This window comes from Urocitellus parryii, chromosome 5 (genome assembly GCF_045843805.1).
Source record: "Urocitellus parryii isolate mUroPar1 chromosome 5, mUroPar1.hap1, whole genome shotgun sequence".
Lineage (NCBI taxonomy): Eukaryota > Metazoa > Chordata > Mammalia > Rodentia > Sciuridae > Urocitellus > Urocitellus parryii.
In genome coordinates this window covers 205,517,655-205,537,229 of record NC_135535.1, presented here as the reverse complement: position 1 = coordinate 205,537,229, position 19,575 = coordinate 205,517,655, and the positions used below count along the sequence as shown (strand labels likewise).

Sequence of the window (19,575 nt, the reverse complement as noted above, 5' to 3'; positions counted from 1 at the left end):
GTTTAATTACATGTCACAGCATAGTGTTCTGCTGTAATAACAATAATAGCTAAAACAAAAAAGCATCAGCAATTCAGATATTATAATTAAGTCAACTTAGTTTACTAATGACAACTGAAAAACAGTTAATACTTGTATGGAAATTGATTGTGTTTAGTGAACCCCTGAATTATCTCTAGAATAACCCATTTAAATTATCTTATTTTGCATGTTATATTTTAAAAGACATGGTAGGTGTTATTTGCCCACCAGGCATTTGGGGATTAACTGATACATGTATGTGCCCAGGGTTCTGATAATCGAAATGTGTGGTTGTGATGGTTGGTGAAGCTGGCTCAGGATAATCAATACACCAGAGTGGCATATTTTGGATGGCATGTTCTGACCTCCTACAGTCATATTTTAGCATGGTTTGTTCTCAGCCCCAAAAACTAAAGAGTTACTGAATCTTTACTGTCCAGGTTGCTACTGTTGTAGTGGAACTTTGAGTTTTGATTTAAGTGAGAGCTATACTTCACTCTTAAATTATAAATATTTATAATGAAAGAATTAGAATAGAACACAAAAATCATCTTAAAAAATATTTTTAAAAACCTGTCATTTAAAAACAATTTTTTTAGTTGTCCATGGATGTTTATTTTATTTATTTATTTATATGTAAGGCTGAGACTCGAACCCAGTGCCTTATACATACTAGGCAAGAGATCTACCACTGAGCCACAACTCCAACCCAGCCCAAGTCACTTTTCAGATGACAAACTGTAGCTAAGAAGAATTTGATGATTGGCTGTCTCATGTCATGTGGCTTTCTGAATTGGGATGAAAAGAATACTCTCCACTCTACGGAATCACTTCCAAGTTGTTTGTGACCACTGGCACCTACTTGTTTTTAAATGTAATTAGGAGAGGAGGTGGGATAATAGGTGTTTTTAATCTGGTTTATAACTGCCAATATCAAGAGTCTATTATATTATGTTCATGATAAATTATTGTTATAATGGTTGATTTCAGTTCACCACAAGAAGCTAAGGGTTCATTTTCAAGTCTTCAGTAGAACTAAATGAGTATAATTTTCCTGGTTATTATGAACAAATGGCAAGTTTAAAATTTTTTAAATTTTATGTTGCAGTTAATTAAGACTTATAAAAAATAAATTCCCAATAGTACAGAGATTTTTCATATTTTGTTCACTCAGATTCCCCAAGAATAATATTTTACTATATTTGATTTATTATTCTCTCCCTCCCCCTGCCCTGTTACACACACATACACACACACACACACACACACACACACACACATTTTTATGCTGAAAGTTTGAAGAACTGGTTGATCACACAGTGCCCTGTGCCTCCAAATACTTCAGCAAATACTAAAAAACAGTACTAAAATCACAATGTAATTACTCAAACAGGGAGTGTACTGCTGACCTCTCATTATTATCTAATTTCTAGTCATTCACATTTAATCAATTTTCTACCCATGGAGGAAAATTATAAATTTATTTTAAAAAATTATTTTCTAGTTCAAAAATCCAATCCAAAATTGTGTTGTAATTTCCATATTATTTAATTTTTTTCCTTGAGTCTGTAACAACATCTCAGCATCTCCTTGTCCTTCATGACCTTGACTTTTGTGGAGAGAGATCTTCTGTGGAACTTCCCCTGTTTGAATGATCTGGTATATCCCCAGGGTTGAATTCAGGTTCTGCCTTTGTGGCAGGAAGACCACAGAAGTGCCCCGTGACCCCTCTCAGAGCATCCTATCAGAGGCCTAACATGTGGCTTCTTCCCAGCTGGGGGGTTACATCTGATCATTGGTGAGGTGGTGCCTGCCTGGTTTTACTGTGGCGCTACTGTCCCCCTCCTTACTCAGTAGGTCTGCACTTGGAGGCCGCTGTGACATGCGCTTCTTGGCGTTCACCTCCAGGTCTAGTGTGCTTGCCGAGGCTGACCTCTCCAGGACTGCTCTGGTGGGAGCCAGATGATGATTTTTCTCATTTCAACATCCCTTCTACATTTATTATTTAGAATTTATTAGCTTTCTCTTTTTGTCATTTATTTGGTTATTTATGTCAGTGCAGACTCTTATATTTTTTATTCTATTGATTATAGTTCATTACAAGGCATTCCAAAATACATAACAATTTCTTCTCTTAAAGATCACAAATTCTGACAGAAAACTCAAATAGTATATGGGAAATTTAAAAAAACTGTAGATGCAGGTTAACAGTTCTCAAACTCTGAGTATTCTAAGACTAAACAAGTAATAAAAATATTGTAAACAATGAGAGCTACATTTCTCATGGATAAGGGAGTTACAAAAAATATGGAAATTGGGAGGGCTATAGTGGGCCCTCCCAATTTATTTTTGTTACTCAAATTGTCCCTGATATGCCCAGTGGGAACATCAAAGTCACTTCTGTGTCCTTGACTTATCTGCATCCGTCTCGAATACTTCTTTGCTTTCTGGCCCAGTGAGATGTGCCAGGCTCATCCAGGATATGCCCTGTGCCAGTCTAGGCAGCAGCCCTTCTTCTCAAGAAGACTGGTTCCTTTTAGCAGCAAGCTGCATTTAGAAACCAGGACCTGGCCCTAGCTGTGCCCATTGCCATTGGTTTGTCATTTCTTCAAAGCCCTGTTGATGGATAAAGCAAAGAAAAAGTCTCTCTCATGTCTGTCTGTCTGTCTATCTCAGTATGAGTTCCTAGTGGGGCCTCCCATACCAGTTCAGCACCACAGGGCCCATCATAGCCCTGTCAATTTCCATATCTTTTGTAACTCCTTTCTCCATGAGAAACGTGGCTCTCATTATTTACAATATTTTTATTACTTGTTTAGTCTTAGAATATTCAGAGCTTCAGAACTGTTAACCCACATCTACAGTTTTTTTTTTAATTTCCCATATACTATTTGAGTTTTCCGTCAGAATTTGTGATCTTTAAGAGAAGAAATTGTTATGTATTTTGGAATGCATTAATACTCCTGATATTTTTAACTTCCTAATAACTTAAATAAATCACGCCTGTTTCTCTTCAGTGGGAGGGCAGCGTGTATCTTCAGGTTCAGAGAAATAAAAATTGTACTCAAATGATGAGAAATGGGTCTGTTCATTGGTTGTTTTCTTAATTCTGGAAATAGATTGGTAACTTATTTATTTTTAGAGGTTCTAAGACTATTTCCTTATTCCTCGCAGTTTTAAAACCTTTCAAAGAAAAGCCTGTCTCCAGAGCCAAGTCTTCCAAAGGTCCTAAAAATTCCATCACTGTTTGGTGCAGATGTTATGGAGGCTATTTTATGACTGCCCTAGGGGAAAAGAGGACAGTGTCCCATCTGTTTGTAGAGCCTTTCCCTATTACGTTTTTTGGGGCAGGCTTGTGAAAGAGCCTGAAAGAAAGTGAAACATTTTTAGAACTATCTATTTTGCTTGCTTCTTCTCTGACTTGTCCTGAAATTCCCCACAAATGGATGGGTCATTGAAGTGAATAAGCATGAAATGTCTAAGATCTAACTTCAACATACCCTATATATAATCAGAGATATGATAAATCATGGTATAATGGTATATTAAGAATTATAATGCAGAAATAAATTAAAAAATAAAAGATCTAACTTCAGAAGCTGGGTGGCATAGAACATCTCCATCCTACTGACTGGGCGAACTTTCCCGTCATTTTCTGCTGGTAGATTGTACCTGTATTCACCCAAAATCAAGATGTGTGTGAATTAGGATACCCAGGGGTGTGTGACCTTTGATTCAGAAGGGCCCCACCACTTTGTAAAGAGTTCTGTTGGGCAGGACGAGCCACCTTAGGCACAGGAACTCTGCAAAGACCCTATTGAAGGGAGTCACACCTTTGGGGAGTTGGTGGTGCTCAGAGTCTCATTTACCTTGTGAATTCTGTGATTCTGGTACTGAAATATGAGTGAGTGGTTGGGACCTTGGCACTTTGCCACAGAACTGGGGGACCTAGTGACACCAAGAAAAGAAAGCAGAAAAGGAGTCTGGCCTCATGGACAGACTAGTGATTTAAAAATAAGGCTTGGGCCCTTTGGGACTAGGATGTGTTGAAAAGAACAGTAGTCGTATCCTGTCTCACAGAGACAGGTCTTTTCTCTCACTTTCTTTATTCTTACTTAACCATTTTGCCATAAGATGTGGTAAAGCAATCTCTAGCTGCGGATGGATGGACAGGCAGAAGGTTCTATACCATTACAGCTCACATGGATATCCTCCTGCACACGTCAGTGATAAGACCATGCTTGCTGCTTGCTGCTTGCTGATATACTCTAGTTCCCCTCTGGAGCTGGCTGCAGATTCTTACAGGAAATCTGCAGCCAACCCAAGGATCTTGGATTCTATCTCCCCCAGGATCCAGTAACCCATCCTCTGTGCATGCTGCTCAAAGTCAGGAATGGAGCACCTTTGCTTCACTTTCCGAATTGGTACAAGTTGCAGTAACTGAAGATGATGAAGGCTATCCATGGATTGGGTTTTAGTCACCCAGGGGTCTCCTGTTTCCTATTCTCACAGCAGCAGATCAGCTTAAGTCCTAGCCATTTTCCTCCAGGTAGGAGGTGCAAGGCTGGGATGCACATTTTGGTCTCTGCTTAACACTGATTGCCTGCCTTGCAGGCTTCAGGGTTGGGACATAGGCTTTGGGGCATAGCATAAGGCACACCTCACTGCTCTGACTTGAACATATTTGGCATATCGTACAGTACAGGAAATTACATCTATAAAATGAATTGAGAAATTAGTAGGCAAGCTTAGAAAGAAAAATTTAAAGTATTGATTTCTAGTTGGGGAGAGTTTCTAGGCCCAACATATAAACTTGGGAGTTGTTTATTGCCAAAGTTGCCAGCAAGTTGCTTTGTAGATAAATTATTTTTTGCATATGTTAAAGGAGCAATTTCCTATTTTTATCACTATATTGCATAACTTTTGCTAAATGCTCAGTGCCATTTAAGTCACAAAATGGCCCAGGATTCAGTGTTTCTCTGAAGATAGCTAAAGCCAAATGATTTTTGGAAAGACACAGTTAGCTGTACTTCCTAGTTCCCATAAAGTCAACTTGGTGACTAACCTGTCCAGAGGAACACTTCCTGATGGGGAATGTCTTCGAGACCTCTATCTGGTAGGTAATTCAGTAGTGAGAAGAGGAAGGTGTTCTGAGGGACAGTGGAAAAGCTGCACTGTGGTTACTCAGAGGAGAATCGCAGACAGGACAAGGAGCACAGACACCAGCAGTAGGCTTCCTGTTAATTATGGCACAGAATTCCAGGGTTCCTTAAAGAGCTATAGCCTCAGTGTTCCTCAAAAGTAGAAAATATCCAAATTTCCAGCATTTGCTGCATCATAACTTTTTAAGCCAATATTTGGAATTTGCTGAGGAATCAAACTTCAGAATGCACCTTTGCTTTCCTAGAGGGATTCCAAGGCATGACAACATGCAGGAATTCTAATACAGAGAGGACAGCTAGCTCTATGTCTCATTCCTTTATATTCAGGAATGACCCTTCAGTTTGCAAATCATCTCTTACTGTTCCTACTCACAAACAGTTGTTGCCCAAAGCGGAGACGCATCTTATGTAGTCAGAACCCTAGTGGAGTGTGTGCTCAGAAATTGGTTGTAATTTCTATACAGCTAGGAACTTGGCCACTAAACGTGTGTGTTCAGCCTTGCCCTAGATATTATCTGACATATGGAAGGACTGTTCCCATTTTATTTTCTCAAGTAAATCAAATGAGGGGATTGGCCTACATGGCTTCCAGAGATTCCTTTTAGCTCTGAAATTCTAGGATTGCCATGCCTTTGTGTCTAGCTCCGACCTCTCTCTCAGGCCTGCTTCTCAGTTGACCTCAGGACAGCTCCACCTAATGTCTCTCATTGTCACTTAGTCAGGGACTGTCATACTGACCATCTTCCTGACAGTCCCAAAGGCCATCTCTTTTCCTTCCTAACTCTGCATTCCTCTCAATAGAACTTAGTATTATTATCTTGCTTCACTCATTTATTTTACTTTCTAATTAACAGTTGTTGCTAATTTATACCATTATTCTGGGGTTTTATATTAGAAACCATGGAATATTTATTTTTTCTTCCTATGCATAATTAGTAAATGGCTACTGCCTATTTCTCCTAGGTCTTAGTCTCTCGTGCTTAGTCCTGAGCCCAGCCTTTCTCTGCCTTCTTTTCAATTATGATCCATCCTCCATTCATCCATCCAAATATTTATTTTCCATGTGTCAGGTCCTCTATTAAATATTGAGGACGAATATAAAACATACATGTACAGTTTAAGGATCTTCCAGTCTAGTGGGAAGACAAAGTTCAAAAAGTGATTTTAATGCAGTTTTTCACATGAGTGCTATCTGAGGTCTGCACTAGGGACCCTGGATTATGGACCCTTACATGAAAGAAGTCACTTTAAAAACTAAGGATTTGACTAGGATATATATATATATATATATATATATATATATATATATATACACACACACATATATATAATATTATAAATATATTATGATTTTATTTTATATGACTATATTTTATAATATGAAATGTTATAAAAATACATATTTTATAATTCTATATGACTGAAACAAATATATAATCATATATATTATATATAAATATATGTATATTTATATTTGTCCTATTTATATATATTTATATTTGTTAAGGAACGAGGGAAACAAAATGTTATGTGAATTCTCAGATTGGTGATTGTGAAACAATTCTAGACTGTAGAATCATCAAATTTTAAAATATTTCTGGAAAGTATAAGTAAGTAATTTGTTCATTTATCATACATTTATTGAGCACTAGGATAGTTTGATGACCAAGACAGACAGATCTCTGCTCTCAGAGTTCAGAGTCTAGTTGGGGAATTGGGGGGTGGCAGCTCTGCCATGGTTAGGAAATGCACGGGGATCTAATGCCTGGGAATGATGAAGCCCATGGAGTGCAGGCCTGAAGGACAGCTCTCATCCATTCAACACATTCCCCCACAGACAAGGGAGCTGAAGCTTGGGAGACTTGTGGCTGATGTGGGTCAGGTCAGTGACAAGCCAGGCCTATGCTGGCTTTGGCCCCGTAGGTGCTTTGTGATTTCCTGGCTCTGCCGTGATTCCAGATTTCCTGAGCACACATCTTAAACCTGCTTCTTTCGTAGAACAAAATAGACACTGAGTAGATAATTACTGGTAATTTCAACCCGTTGACAAGGCTGCCCCCTGTCTTCAGATGGAGGGAGTGCATTCTTCTCAATACAAGTGAGGGCCTGCCACACTCATCTCGAAATTACTAATATCTCAAATTACAGTGAGGATTAAAATCTAAGAATTCCACAATAAGACTAGTAAATAGGAGACCTCAGATCATTAAAAATTCTGCAACTTTCAGATGCTTTAGATCTATTTAAAAATACTCTTGGAATGATTTTTTTAATGCATTTAAGGCATAATTTATTGACAGTATCTTAAGATTGTAGCTTACAAATAAATTCAGTACTTTTCTGCTAAAACAATTCTTACACAAATTAACTTGATAAAAAGCATTTGATTCATATTTTAGTAGCAGATTTTTTTTTTTCCTTCCTGTGGTGCTGGGGATTGGACCCAGGGCCTTGTGCATGGAGGGCAAGCACTCTACCAACTGAGCTATATCCCCAGCCCCAATACAACACATTTTAGGTAAAAGTATTTTCTAAGCAGCTTTGCTTTCCAGATCTATGTGGGAAATCATTTGTATTTAGATAACAAATTACCAGAATATTTTAGTCTTCATACCAGAAGAATGGTTGGTCACCCAGTTTACTTAGTTATTTATTATGATCATTTAAATTTAAAAGTAAATGCTTTGAGTTGCTCATTTTCATTTAAATGCTATTTAATATTTACATTCTTAAATCATAATAGCAGATGCCAGAAGCTATATTTTTGATGAGGCTTTCTTATCACCAGAAGAAAATAATAATCTGTAAATAGATTAGCCTTTCAGAAATAGCTTAGGTTAAGAATTTTTTTATTTTTCTCTTTATTTTTATCTTTCTTTGAGAGTCAAACTTAAATAGTTTCAATTTCCCTACTAACTCTGGTGTATTCTTAATTCATGGCAGTGCATACATAATAACGGCTTGATCAGAGTTCCATTTGAGAAGATTCAGTACAGTCCTTTGGTGACTGGTGAAAGAAAAAGTCCCTTAGAAGTCGGACCCTACTACAACAGAGCTGTCCCTGCTGTGGTTGTCGTGTTTGTCATAGTGGGAGCTGACCCTGTGTCATTTTTCCCTGTTAAGGTTCCTCAGTGGTGTGCTGAATATTGCCTTTCCGTTCACTACCAGCATGGGGGCGTGGTGTGCACTCAGGTCCGTAAGCAGACTGCAGTCCAGCTCGCCCTGAGGGTAGCGGATGAGATGGATGTGAACATCGGGCATGAAGTTGGCTACGTGATCCCTTTTGAAAACTGCTGTACCAGTGAAACGATCCTGAGGTTAGTTCTGGAGGCTTCATCGGCTCCCTGATGACTCTTGGCCTGGGCTCTGTGATCCTGGAAGAGCATTATTCTTACTTCTGTGGGTTGAGCATTTGGGGTAATAATAACTGTGTCTCAGTGTCCAGCCTGACCGCACCAGCTATGTCCCCACCTTGGCACCATCAGAGATTCTGTGCCAAAACTTCTTCCACGGCTCCCCATAATCCTCAGGAAAAAGTTGCAGCTTGTTAGGTTGGTGCCCAAAGACCTTCAAGCTCATACTTGTAGAGCTCTGCCTGCTCATGCGCCCACATCATCGCCTGTGTGCCAGCTGTGGGGGCCTCTACGCGTCTGTGCGTTTAACCTGTGCTTCCCTATGCAGAGAATCCAGGCCTCTTGTGGGCATGGCTATTTCCTCCCAGTCACTCAAGACTCAGTGGGAGAGTCGCCCACACCAGGAGGCTTCCTGACCCTCTGCTGATAGGAATTTGAAACCCTGTGGGCTCCTGTGCATCAGCCTCCACCACACCCTTTCCATCTGTGTTCTGCAGCTTTCTTTTTCAGTGTCTTAAGGCATCCCAGGAGCCTTCTCTGTGCTACTGTAAGTCGTGGTACCTCTTCTTTGTGTTTAGCTTCCGTTTGAGATTTCTTTTAAGTAAAGGCTTCCGAGAGCTTGATACAAAGAAGAAAAGAGAAAAGGGAAAGGAAATAGGAAGTAGGAAAATTAGAGAAGTTACTGCCCTGGACCAGTGCTTCTTGAGCAGTCTTATATCATAGCCCTCATAGACAGTGATAGTATCTGTCCAGCACCTCAAGGAAATGGTGGGTGCTTCTTACAGCCAGAGGTGACCACCTGTAGGCTCTAGCTGCCTGGGTGCTGCCTGCCTCTCCAGGAACTGAGGGGATCTGCATATACTGGGATCAGTATTGGTGTATCTGCACATCCATAACCCACTTATGTGGCATGCCAGCGTGTCATGGCATGCCGTTTAGGCAGCTATGCTTCAGAAGAACAGGACAAAGATGGCTTTCTGCACACTCATATCCCCAGCGTTCAATGTGCTTGTCCCACAGAGGATGCTAACAAATTTGCTAGTGGAAGGAAATAGAACTGTTCTGGCCCAGCTACTGCTGCAGACTTGAATGTGGCTCCGTGTCCATTAAAAAAGCCTATGTGACTTGTTCCATTTGTACTAAGCTGCTTTCCTGCAAATGGCTGTCGTCAGAAACAGAAGACTCTATCTTCAGGCTAGGGTCAGGCTATGGGGAATCTTCACACCAAAAGCACTGTGACTTGAACTTCTTGAGGACACATTACCTTAGTGATATAGCTCTGCTGGCCCAAGTCATCAAGTTAGTACTTCTAATAATATTTATAAAGTTCCTGTTATGTAAATGGTGCATGACTGACAAGAAATGGAAACCTTCTCTGCCTCTTGGGAGCTCACAGACTAGTTGCACAGCTGGACAGGCACGACATACAATGCTGAAAGAGGGAGGAGCCCTGGGGGTAGCTGTCATTCTTCAGCTTTTACAGGTTAAAGTAGCCTTTTTTTTTCTTTTTGTACTGGGGTTTGAACTCAGGGGCACTTGACCACTGAGCCATGCCCCCAGCCCTATTTTGTATTTTATTTAGAGACAGGGCCTCCCTAAGTTGCTTAGTGCCTCGCTCTTGCTGAGGCTGGCTTTGAACTCGTGATCCTCCTACCTCAGCCTCCCTGAGCCACTGAGGTTACAGGCGTGTGCCACCATCATGATTTTAATTAAATGATTGTTCTAAAGGTGCTGAAGTAAGTGCTTGTGTTTTTATATCTTTAATGCCATTTAGACTTTGAAAATTCTTTGATCAGCAAACCCTGGGACATAGTCATTTTTAAAATAGAATAATGGTTTTATCTTAATATGAAATCAGGTGTGTATGTGTGTGTGTGTGTTTATTTTTTTAGAAAGCTACAAAGATGAGGGGCTGGGGTTGTGGCTCAGTAGTAGAGTGCTTGCCTAGCACTTTCGAGGCCCTGGGTTCGATCCTCAGCACCACATAAAAATAAACAAAATAAAACTATTGTGTCCAACTAAAAAATAAATATTTTTTAAAAAAGAAAGCTACAAAGATGAATAACTGGAAATCTAATCATATTTGAGAGTAGGTCAAGACATTCCTACCATTTAAACATCTATCGCATATTGGACTTGCTTTTGTGAGGTTATTCAGGGTGCAAAACCCAAGCATTCAATTCTGACAGCCAAAGGAAGGTCCACAATTTACATTAAAGTGTCCCTTTCTTAATAGGGACAAGAGCTTTGGGTGAGTGGGGCTGCAGTGCAAGGCACTCTGATGACAGCCTGCTTTAGCCGCTGCAGGTCTGCTGGGGCTCTTGCTGGCTGCTGGCCGCTCATGTTTTTGTATTTTCATATTACAGCTCTGCTGCTGGGACCTGGGGCTTTCTCTTCACCCTGACCTCCCCCAAGCAGAGTCAGGAGACGTCCTGCTTGCTGTTGCTGTGAATGGGGTGCAGTCTTGAGTAGGAGGCAAAAACAATACCTTATTTTCCTCCTGGAGCTCTGTGCTCTGGAGGAGGCAGCGTAGCTATATAATGAACCTATCCTCTGTGCTTCAGTTTCCTCATCCCTAAAATCGGATGACTGATGCACCTGCTCTGAGGGGTACTGTGAGGCCTGGGTGAGTCCATATATGGGACCAACGCATAGTGTATGTAGGTGGTAGCCATTTTGTAATTATAATTAAATTTCTAATTAGATTTTTATAATTGGAGCCAGATTCATTTTCCTGGGGAGGTATGCTAGCCATAATTTTGAATAAGCTCAGATTGAATTGCTACTTAAGGCAAAGGATTTAGGGTTGATTGTTGATTAGAGGAGGCAGGATTCTTCATAACTCCCTGAAAACTAATCCATCAGGCACATAGTGGGCCTCAGAAAAGCCATCTTATGTCCTCTACTTTGTTTTTTTGTTTTTGGTTTTTTTGATGCTATATATAACAGTTTCATTTTTTAAGCTTTTTTTCCTGGCGTTTTTTGAAAAAAGAAAACACCTGAATATTATATACCCAAAGTAGTCTTCTTATAGAAGTGACACATAGATTTTGAATACTGACCTTTTTAGTTTTGAAAACTGAAAATTCTCAAATTTCCATTAAGATCAAACTCAACATATAAAATTTTAGAAAATATTAATGTTAATAAAACTTTTAAATATTTTATCATATTCTTAGCAGTTTTAAGTCTTAGGGAGTTTTTGTTTGTTTGTTTATTTGTTTGTTGCAGTGTTGGGGATTGAACCTAGGGGCACTCTACCTACCTAGAATTATAGGGGTGTACCATGGCAACCAGCAGTCTTAAGAATTTAAAATTTGTACTGCATTTCCTGAAACCTTGGCAGTGTATCTATATGTTTTTCATGGTTATCAGTAACAGCACTTTTTAAAGCACTATATACATGATACTTTATTATCATAATAAATGTAAGAAATATATCTTTGAAATATATCCATATCAGAAAAAATTGAAGATTTGTGTAGTAAGTTTTAGGGTGAGCCTTTGTGATTCCTTTAGTTTGATATGATCATCTGGAAGCCAGGCCTTGCTTGCTGAGTTTTAAATAGGTCACCCTCTTCTCTTTTTCTAATTACACCTGTGTGTATTTACGTAACACACATGCCTCCTGTCTGATGGTGAGCTCTGTGTCCTGCAGCGGCAGTGCTGAGATGGGTTTTGCTGAAAAAGGAACAGAGATTCAGTTTCTACCATTAAAGAAGTAGCATAGATTAAAATGATTTGTTTTAAGATGAACCAATAACAAGATGGCATTGTATCCTACTAATTAACCTTAGCAAGAGGGGACCTGAAGGCCAAACTTTGCATGCCTGCATTTGTTCATCTGTATCTTGAATAAAATGCAGTGTTGAAGAAGTCAAAGGATACTTTCTTCTTTAAGTTTGAGGAAAGGAATGATTGCAGTTTGTCACTGCTCGTTTGGTAAGACACGAGAATACGTATGAAAAGGAAGGCCGAGAGGAAATGTGTTGATCCCAGAGAGCAACAGAGAAAAGCAGGAACCTTATCCCCAAGATGTAGAGGCCAGGGAGGCAGTCTGTAATTTAACAGTGGCATCAGACATGATAGGTGTTCAGGTTGAGATCTTGACTCTGTGCCTGGCTTTGTGACAGGGTGTTTAGCCTTTCTGAATCTCAGGTCCTCATTCATAAAAATGAGATGGTAATAAATCTACCTTGAAGATTTATTCTGAAGGTTAAGTGAGAAACTGTCTGCCCTGGACTGGCAGCTTGCCTGATACACTAGGAGCTAAAACTGTGTTTCTATTCTTCTCTTTCTTCCTTTAAAGTGGTCAACTGAGAGCTGTGCCAGGGTCCCCAAGACCCACTAGGTATGATGATTTGCCAGGAGGATTCAGAATATAGTTTACTCACACCTAAGATGTATAGCAATCAAGATATATTTAGTGAAAGGATACAAAGCAAGACCAGCACAGAAAATGGGATATAGGCTGAAATTAAGAGGAAACCAGCATGAGCTTCTAGGAGTCCTCTCCCAGGGGTCACACAGCACAGTGAGTTGTGACGATATGCAAAGTGGTGTCCTCCTGGGAAACTCACTAGACTCAGTGCCCAGGGGTTTGAGTGGAGGATGGTCACATAAGCACCCTCTGCTTAGTACAGTGCAAGCTTCCAGACCCCCCGGAGGAAGGCACAGTGGGCCAGTGCTATCAGTTCTGGGAAGAAAGGGTGAAAACCCTCCCCAAATCTGAGTTTCCAAATGCAAGTGAGAAAAAGCCTTGCAATCAGTCCTTTCTGAGAGTAGCAGTCTCAGAACCATTATGTACAAAGACAAACAATAGCAAATACCTTAAATAGCTAGAAAATGTGTAAAATTGCTTTCTTTAAGCAACACATAGGTAAATATATGTCAGAAAGATATTTGAGTGACAGATAGGTCATTTTTTATTATTTTTAAAAATAAAATCCCAAGAACTGCTGAAAAAATCCATTAAAATCATTAATGATTCCTGCTGTCTCCAGGCATTCTGGCCAATTTCTGTTCTCATATGAAGATTATCTTTAGAGACTTGTGTTTGTTTAGTATTGGAGTGAGAGCCCAAGCTTATTGACGGCAACATATTAGGGACACACTCCACCGTGCACCGCCAGTGATGGAGATCTCCCTGTGGGAGCTGGCTGCGAGCCTGGAAAGCGGATGCTGTTACGGAGAATTCTCCCACTGACGAAGGGGAAGGGACAATGCTTACCTGGTGAGGGTGTTTTGTGGTAATGTTTTTTTATTTATAAAGCTTTGGGTCCATGTTAAACACAGTTCTTGTTACTATTTTTAATAAGCATTCAGGCAGAAGTCTTCAACCTGCGATCGTCCTTAGAGAACCCATGAATATATATATATATACACACAAACTGGGTGTAAATTTTCTTGATGTCTATTTTCCCATGTTGGAGGCCTGTAGATTCTACCACCTCAACAGTTTCCTGGTCCCAGTGAAGATGTAGAGCCACTGATTTAAAGAAAAGGATACAAGGGAAAGGCGTGTTTGTTGTAGAAAGTTCTCTGCATGACTTTCTTCAGAATATTCTAACTGCAATGTGCCTTCTTTACAGGTACTGTACTGACGACATGCTGCAAAGAGAAATGATGTCCAGTCCTTTCTTGGGTAGCTATGGGGTCGTCATCCTGGATGATGTCCATGAAAGCAGCATTGCCACCGACGTGTTACTCGGACTTCTCAAGGATGTCTTGCTGGCAAGACCAGAGCTGAAGCTCATAATTAACTGCTCCCCTCTCCTGGTCAGCAAACTCAGCTCTTACTATGGAAATGTGCCTCTCATAGAGGTGAAAAATAAGCACCCTGTGGAAGTTGTGTACCTTAGTGGGGCTCAAAAGGATTCTTTCCAGTCTATTTTACGCCTTATCTTTGAAATTCACCACTCGGGTGAGGAGGGCGACATTGTAGTCTTTCTGGCCTGTGAGCAAGTAAGTAAGTGCTACTTTGACCCAGCAGTGTGTAATGAGGAATTTCATTTGGGAAGCTTTTAATAACTAACACACGGTTTCCATCTGCCGGGTAACTGTTTAAACATTGAGCTCCATCACACCTCATTCTTTGACACTTCCAAAGCCTTGGCAGGGTAAATAAAACCTGCACTGAGAGGGGAACAGGGAAGTGTTGCTGAAGTCACATGCTGTTCTGCAAACAGAAAGCGAGGCTGCGAGGTGCCTGTGGGAGTGATCTCCAGGCCAGCTCCCTGGCCAGGGCTGCCCGGCCCAGGCCTGCTGGCTTCCTTGTTGTCTGTGCAGTAGACACACAGGGACTCTCGACTGCTCCCTGGTGCCCAGGCACATTTGTGGAGATCACAAATCTAACCTAAGCTCTTGGGATGGAGTTCAGCAGCAACAAAGTTCCCATAAATGTTCCTGTGACAGTGGGGTGCGAGTCAGAAATGGTGGATTGTGCTCCCCGGAAGGCCATCTCCCTAGAATGAGCCTCCTTTACTTAAAGATGGGGGAAAAACCTTAACTTGGATTTCTTGCAAACTTCTCTTCAAAAGACTGCTTGGAAATGTACAGTTGAGCCTCTTTTCCATTTTTGGTTGCTTTTCTACAGCGAGTTGCCATTGGGGTTACTTCATTTTTTTATTGAAGCTACACTGACTCTTCGTTGATTCATGGGCAGAATCTAAAAGCCCCCAGATCACCAGAATCCCACCTCTTCTAGAGACTGGTTGCCTGGTCCTCTTCCCTTCAAATCTGTTCACTTAGTAAAAGTACTAGTTCTTAGACCATGACCCGAACAGGTAGTGGTTCTGGTGATTTAACAGAAACCGAGGAGGAAGCTGTTCGCTGCAGGCTGTGTCACCTGCTGGAGAGAGGAGCACCTGCTCCTCTGTCCGAGCCTCTGCCTGCACATTGCTGTGCTGCCAGGAAGAGCCCAGGAGTCCCCGCCTCTCAGGGAGGAGGAACACTGGTCCTCCTAGCTTTGGGAACTTGAGACAGTTTTCTTACAATTTACATGTTACCTGTTTCCTTAAAGTCACTTAGAATCTTAAATGTGTATGTTCTACAGTGTATTTATCAATTTTTTGTACCAAGATGATAAATATTCTCTTGAATAGTAATCGACCTATGAGAGTGATTTATTCTATTGTCATGTCCTAGCCTTGCATGATTTAGGATATTCAAAAAAGTCCTCGGGAACATAATAAAATGACCAAGGAGGCAGAGAATCTATGAAAACAGAGGTCCCCAGTGTCACTGAGTGAACCTAAGGAAGGGAAAAATGGCAACATGAGAAATCTAAAGCATATAGAATTGCCAGGTGAAAAAGCAGACCTGCATTTCTGCAGAAGGAGAAAGTGTAATTAAGACTGATGGGATGCACAGTTATCTTGTCTTTCAAGTACGTACACAAAAATTTCAAAATGAACTTTTGGAAAATAAAAGCTTGTAACAGAATTGGAATGGTGGTCTTAAAGCATTTGATCCTTGTAAGTAACGTAAGCTATAAACTCACGGCAGCAGTGGCTGTCGACCTGCTGGACTTTAGAAGGTGAACTTCACTGAGGCAGGTTGTGGAAACCGAGTCCCCAGGACGCCAGACTGCCAGGGTATTTCTGTCAGGAAACCCTCGGTCTTACAATCTGAAGAGCTTGAAAATTATATGCCAGGATGGCTGCCGGGTTTCTGTTCTCGTCTAAAAGGCTCAGGGGCCACTCCAGTTGAACTGGGCTAACTGGGCTGCACGAAATAACCACACAAGAGACACAAATACCTTTTTCTTTGGGGTCGCTGTGACGGCTCCTCTGACCTTAAGGGTCTAGAGCGAGAGTGAGAGCACGGCTGACCCCTTTTGTTGAGGAGAACAAAATGAGGCAAGGGGTCAGGTTTCAGGGGGCTGAGTCTATCTTCATGATGTCCACTGTCAGCAGGTTGACTGACACCTGGGTAGGCCACACCCAGGGGCACAGTAAGAGGAGGGGACACACACAAGGCACTTCCATGGAAGATTCTATCCTAAACAGGGCAAGGGTTATATTACAAAGGAACAGGTGAAGCTACGCTTCACCCATGGGGCTGTAGCAAACACACCCCTGCACGAGACCCCGACCCTTGCACCCAAGAAGGGTGGGGAAAGCTTTGCCACATTTCTGCGACTGAGCGCCTCAGCACCCAGCCGGGGAGTGTAACCCAGTCACGTGTAAGGTTGGTCCCCCACAGATAGCTGCAGGGGGATTTTGTAGTTCTGGCCTCTGAGAGTAGGATCCCTGAAGACGCTGGAGACCCTCTGGTCCATAGGCAGTAGCTGCCGTAGTTCTGCTTGCTCCTCAGACCTTCCCTGGAAGCTGGCTGTTCCTGGTGATTCAGCCCCACAGTCCACAGGTGTCATTGGCTTCCTTTCCCCATCCACCCAACAGGTGCAGCACAGTGTGGTTATGGGCTTCTCTTTTACCCCTCTTATTCCATCACTGTTAAGATATTCCTCTTTGATGGTCTTGGAAAGGTTTGTCTTGCTTGGAAATCCCTGTTCCCAGCTGTGGATCATTATTTCACCATGCTATTTGAAGCTTTCTTGGTTCTTATATAAAGCTTTAAAACCTTCCATAGTGCTTAAGTAGCATATGAGAACAAACCCAGGCAGTTTAGTGGAATAGTGCTCGCTGTGATTTTTTATTGAAAAAGTACATTTCAAATTGCAGAAACATTTTGGTTTCATTGAGTCAGTAATGCATTCACATTAGGTATGTGACATTTTCTCAAAGTTCTTGCTTAGTGTCACATCTGCTGTGAATTAATCCCCATAATTCACCTGCTGCCCAGGGTCTTGGCACCTGAGACTTACAGCCCTGAATGTTTACAGGGTATTGTTCTTATCACTTAGCTATCGTTTAGCCTGAAAACAAAAACTGAAACAAGTAGAAAATGTAGGATGAGATTTATGGTGGTGTCTAGCCAGAGTACCCTGCAGTGACAAACTGTCAGAGAAGCTGTTGGCAGGTTGGCATTTTCTGGTTCTATGCAGTTGAGGGTCTCCTCTCGTTTTGGAGGCTGGACATCTACTGAAAATTGTCCTTCAGTAGATGTTGCCCTTTTGCATAGCTATACAGGTAATGTCCTATATATACAAAGGCTCTGGACACACGGAGTAAGAAGATTCAAGGAAATGATTGAACAAAAGATATTAGGCGCCAGGTGTGTTTTAAGCATTTTTAAATTTCTGAAGCTTATGGCCTCAAAGCTCTCTATCATCTGTGCTTGAAGACTCTAAATTTTGTGTGTGTTTTTATTTTTATTTTGGTACCAGTGGTGGAACCCAGGGGCACTTAGCCTCTGAGCCACATCCCCAGCCCTCTTTATTTTTTATTTTGAGACAGGGTCTTATTAAATTGCTTAGGGCCTACCAGGCCTCTGGGATTACAGGTGTGCACCACCATGCCCAGCAAGTCTGACTTTTATAGTATGTGTATATATATATATATATATAGAGAGAGAGAGAGAGAGAGAGAGAGAGACAGAGACAGAGAGACAGAGAGTTTTTTTTAGAAATATTTTGTTTCTAGTTGTAACTGGACACAATACTTTTATTTTATTTTTATGTGGTGCTGAGGATAAAACCCAGTGCCCCACGTGTGCTAGGCGAGTACTCTACCGCTGAGCCACAACCCCAGCCCCTATATAATATATATTTAGATCTCATTCTGCTTTTTCCTACTAAAGGTTTATCCCCCATCCCACTTTGGAACAAAATTCAACTTTTGAACCTATCCCCAACTAAAACGTTTGACAACTAAAAGCAGATTAAAAAATTAATTATTAAAATTATTCTTTCAACAGTATTCTAAGTATAAGAGAAAATATTTTAGAGTCCGTACCTGGCATCGAGCCTCCTTCCCCATCCCCAGGTTAGCTGCGGAGGGTGTTAACCTGTGCCATTTGGGAGGAGTGGTGGGTCTCTGGGCAGGCCAGCCCCAGCACGGTCCAGGAGCTCAGGGCTCAGTTGTTTTCCTTTTAATTTCTAGGCTGTCCTCACAAAATATGTGAGATAAAATGAAGTGATCAGAATTGTAAAAGTGGAAAAATTGTTTGTTCTTACTATTCCGTTTGGCAAGTTTTCATTTATTTATGATCAACAGTCATGCTGTTTGTTCAGTTAAAAAAAAAAAATCAGCTAGACATGGAGGTGCATGCCTGTAATCCCAATGAGGCTGAGGCAGGAGAAACACCAGTGCAAAATCAGTCTCAGCAACTTCCCATGCCCCTGTCTCAAAATCAAAAGGGCTAGGGATGTGGCTCAGTGGTTAAGAGCCCCTGGATTCAATCCTGGTACCTAAAGGAACAAGAAAAGAAAAAAAGTAGCTTACCCCCGTTCTTAGAGATCTGTGAAGCCTGACCCTTTTTTTCAGGCAGATCTGTCTTCCTCCAAAACCCTTGAGTTAACTCAATGCCATTCTACAAAAGGTATAGAAAGGAAGGCATCACAAGGTAGAAAAACAGAGTACAGTTAAGTCCTAAACTTTAAGGGTCACAGGAAGCCATCTTTCAACTTAATGGAATCTAACAAAGTCGATGAAGCTTCTTTCACTTGGTAGTTTGTTAGACCATTTAAAAGGTTAAAAGTTTGGAAACATAAAGAGGAGTCAAAATTACAGTGTGACATCTTTTATATATGACTTTCTAAAAACTTAGGTGTGATTTGAAAAATAGAAAAACACTCTCTTGGGGCTGGGGTTGAGGCCCAGCGGTAGAGCACTCGCCTCGCTCGTGTGAGACCCTGGGTTCAATCCTCAGCACCACATAAAAATAAATAAACAAAATGAAGATATTGTGTCCATGTATAACTAAAAAAATATTTTTAAAAAAAACTCTCTAAAATGCCTTACCTTTTAAGCATTTTCTGTCAATTATTTGTACATAGTTTTATGGCAAATAGTTTTATTTTCATTTTTTATTTTTTGTGGTACTGGGGATTGAGCCCAGGGGTGCTCTACCACTGAGGTACATTCCTAGCCCTTTTTATTTTTTTTTTAAATTTTGAGACAGAGTCTTGCTAAATT

The 19,575-nt window shown here is 41.0% G+C and overlaps 1 protein-coding gene across 3 annotated transcripts in view; it reads left to right on the top strand.

The window, feature by feature from the left end:
* Dhx32 (DEAH-box helicase 32 (putative)) overlaps positions 1-19,575 on the top strand; it is a 51,449-nt gene that overhangs the window by 15,337 nt on the left and 16,537 nt on the right. For all 3 annotated transcript variants that reach the window (XM_077799195.1, XM_026384314.2, XM_026384313.2), the window contains 2 exons: positions 8,307-8,500; positions 14,128-14,500. In XM_077799195.1, coding sequence (XP_077655321.1) covers positions 8,307-8,500; positions 14,128-14,500 — 567 coding nt within the window. The remainder of the gene's footprint in view (positions 1-8,306; positions 8,501-14,127; positions 14,501-19,575) is intronic.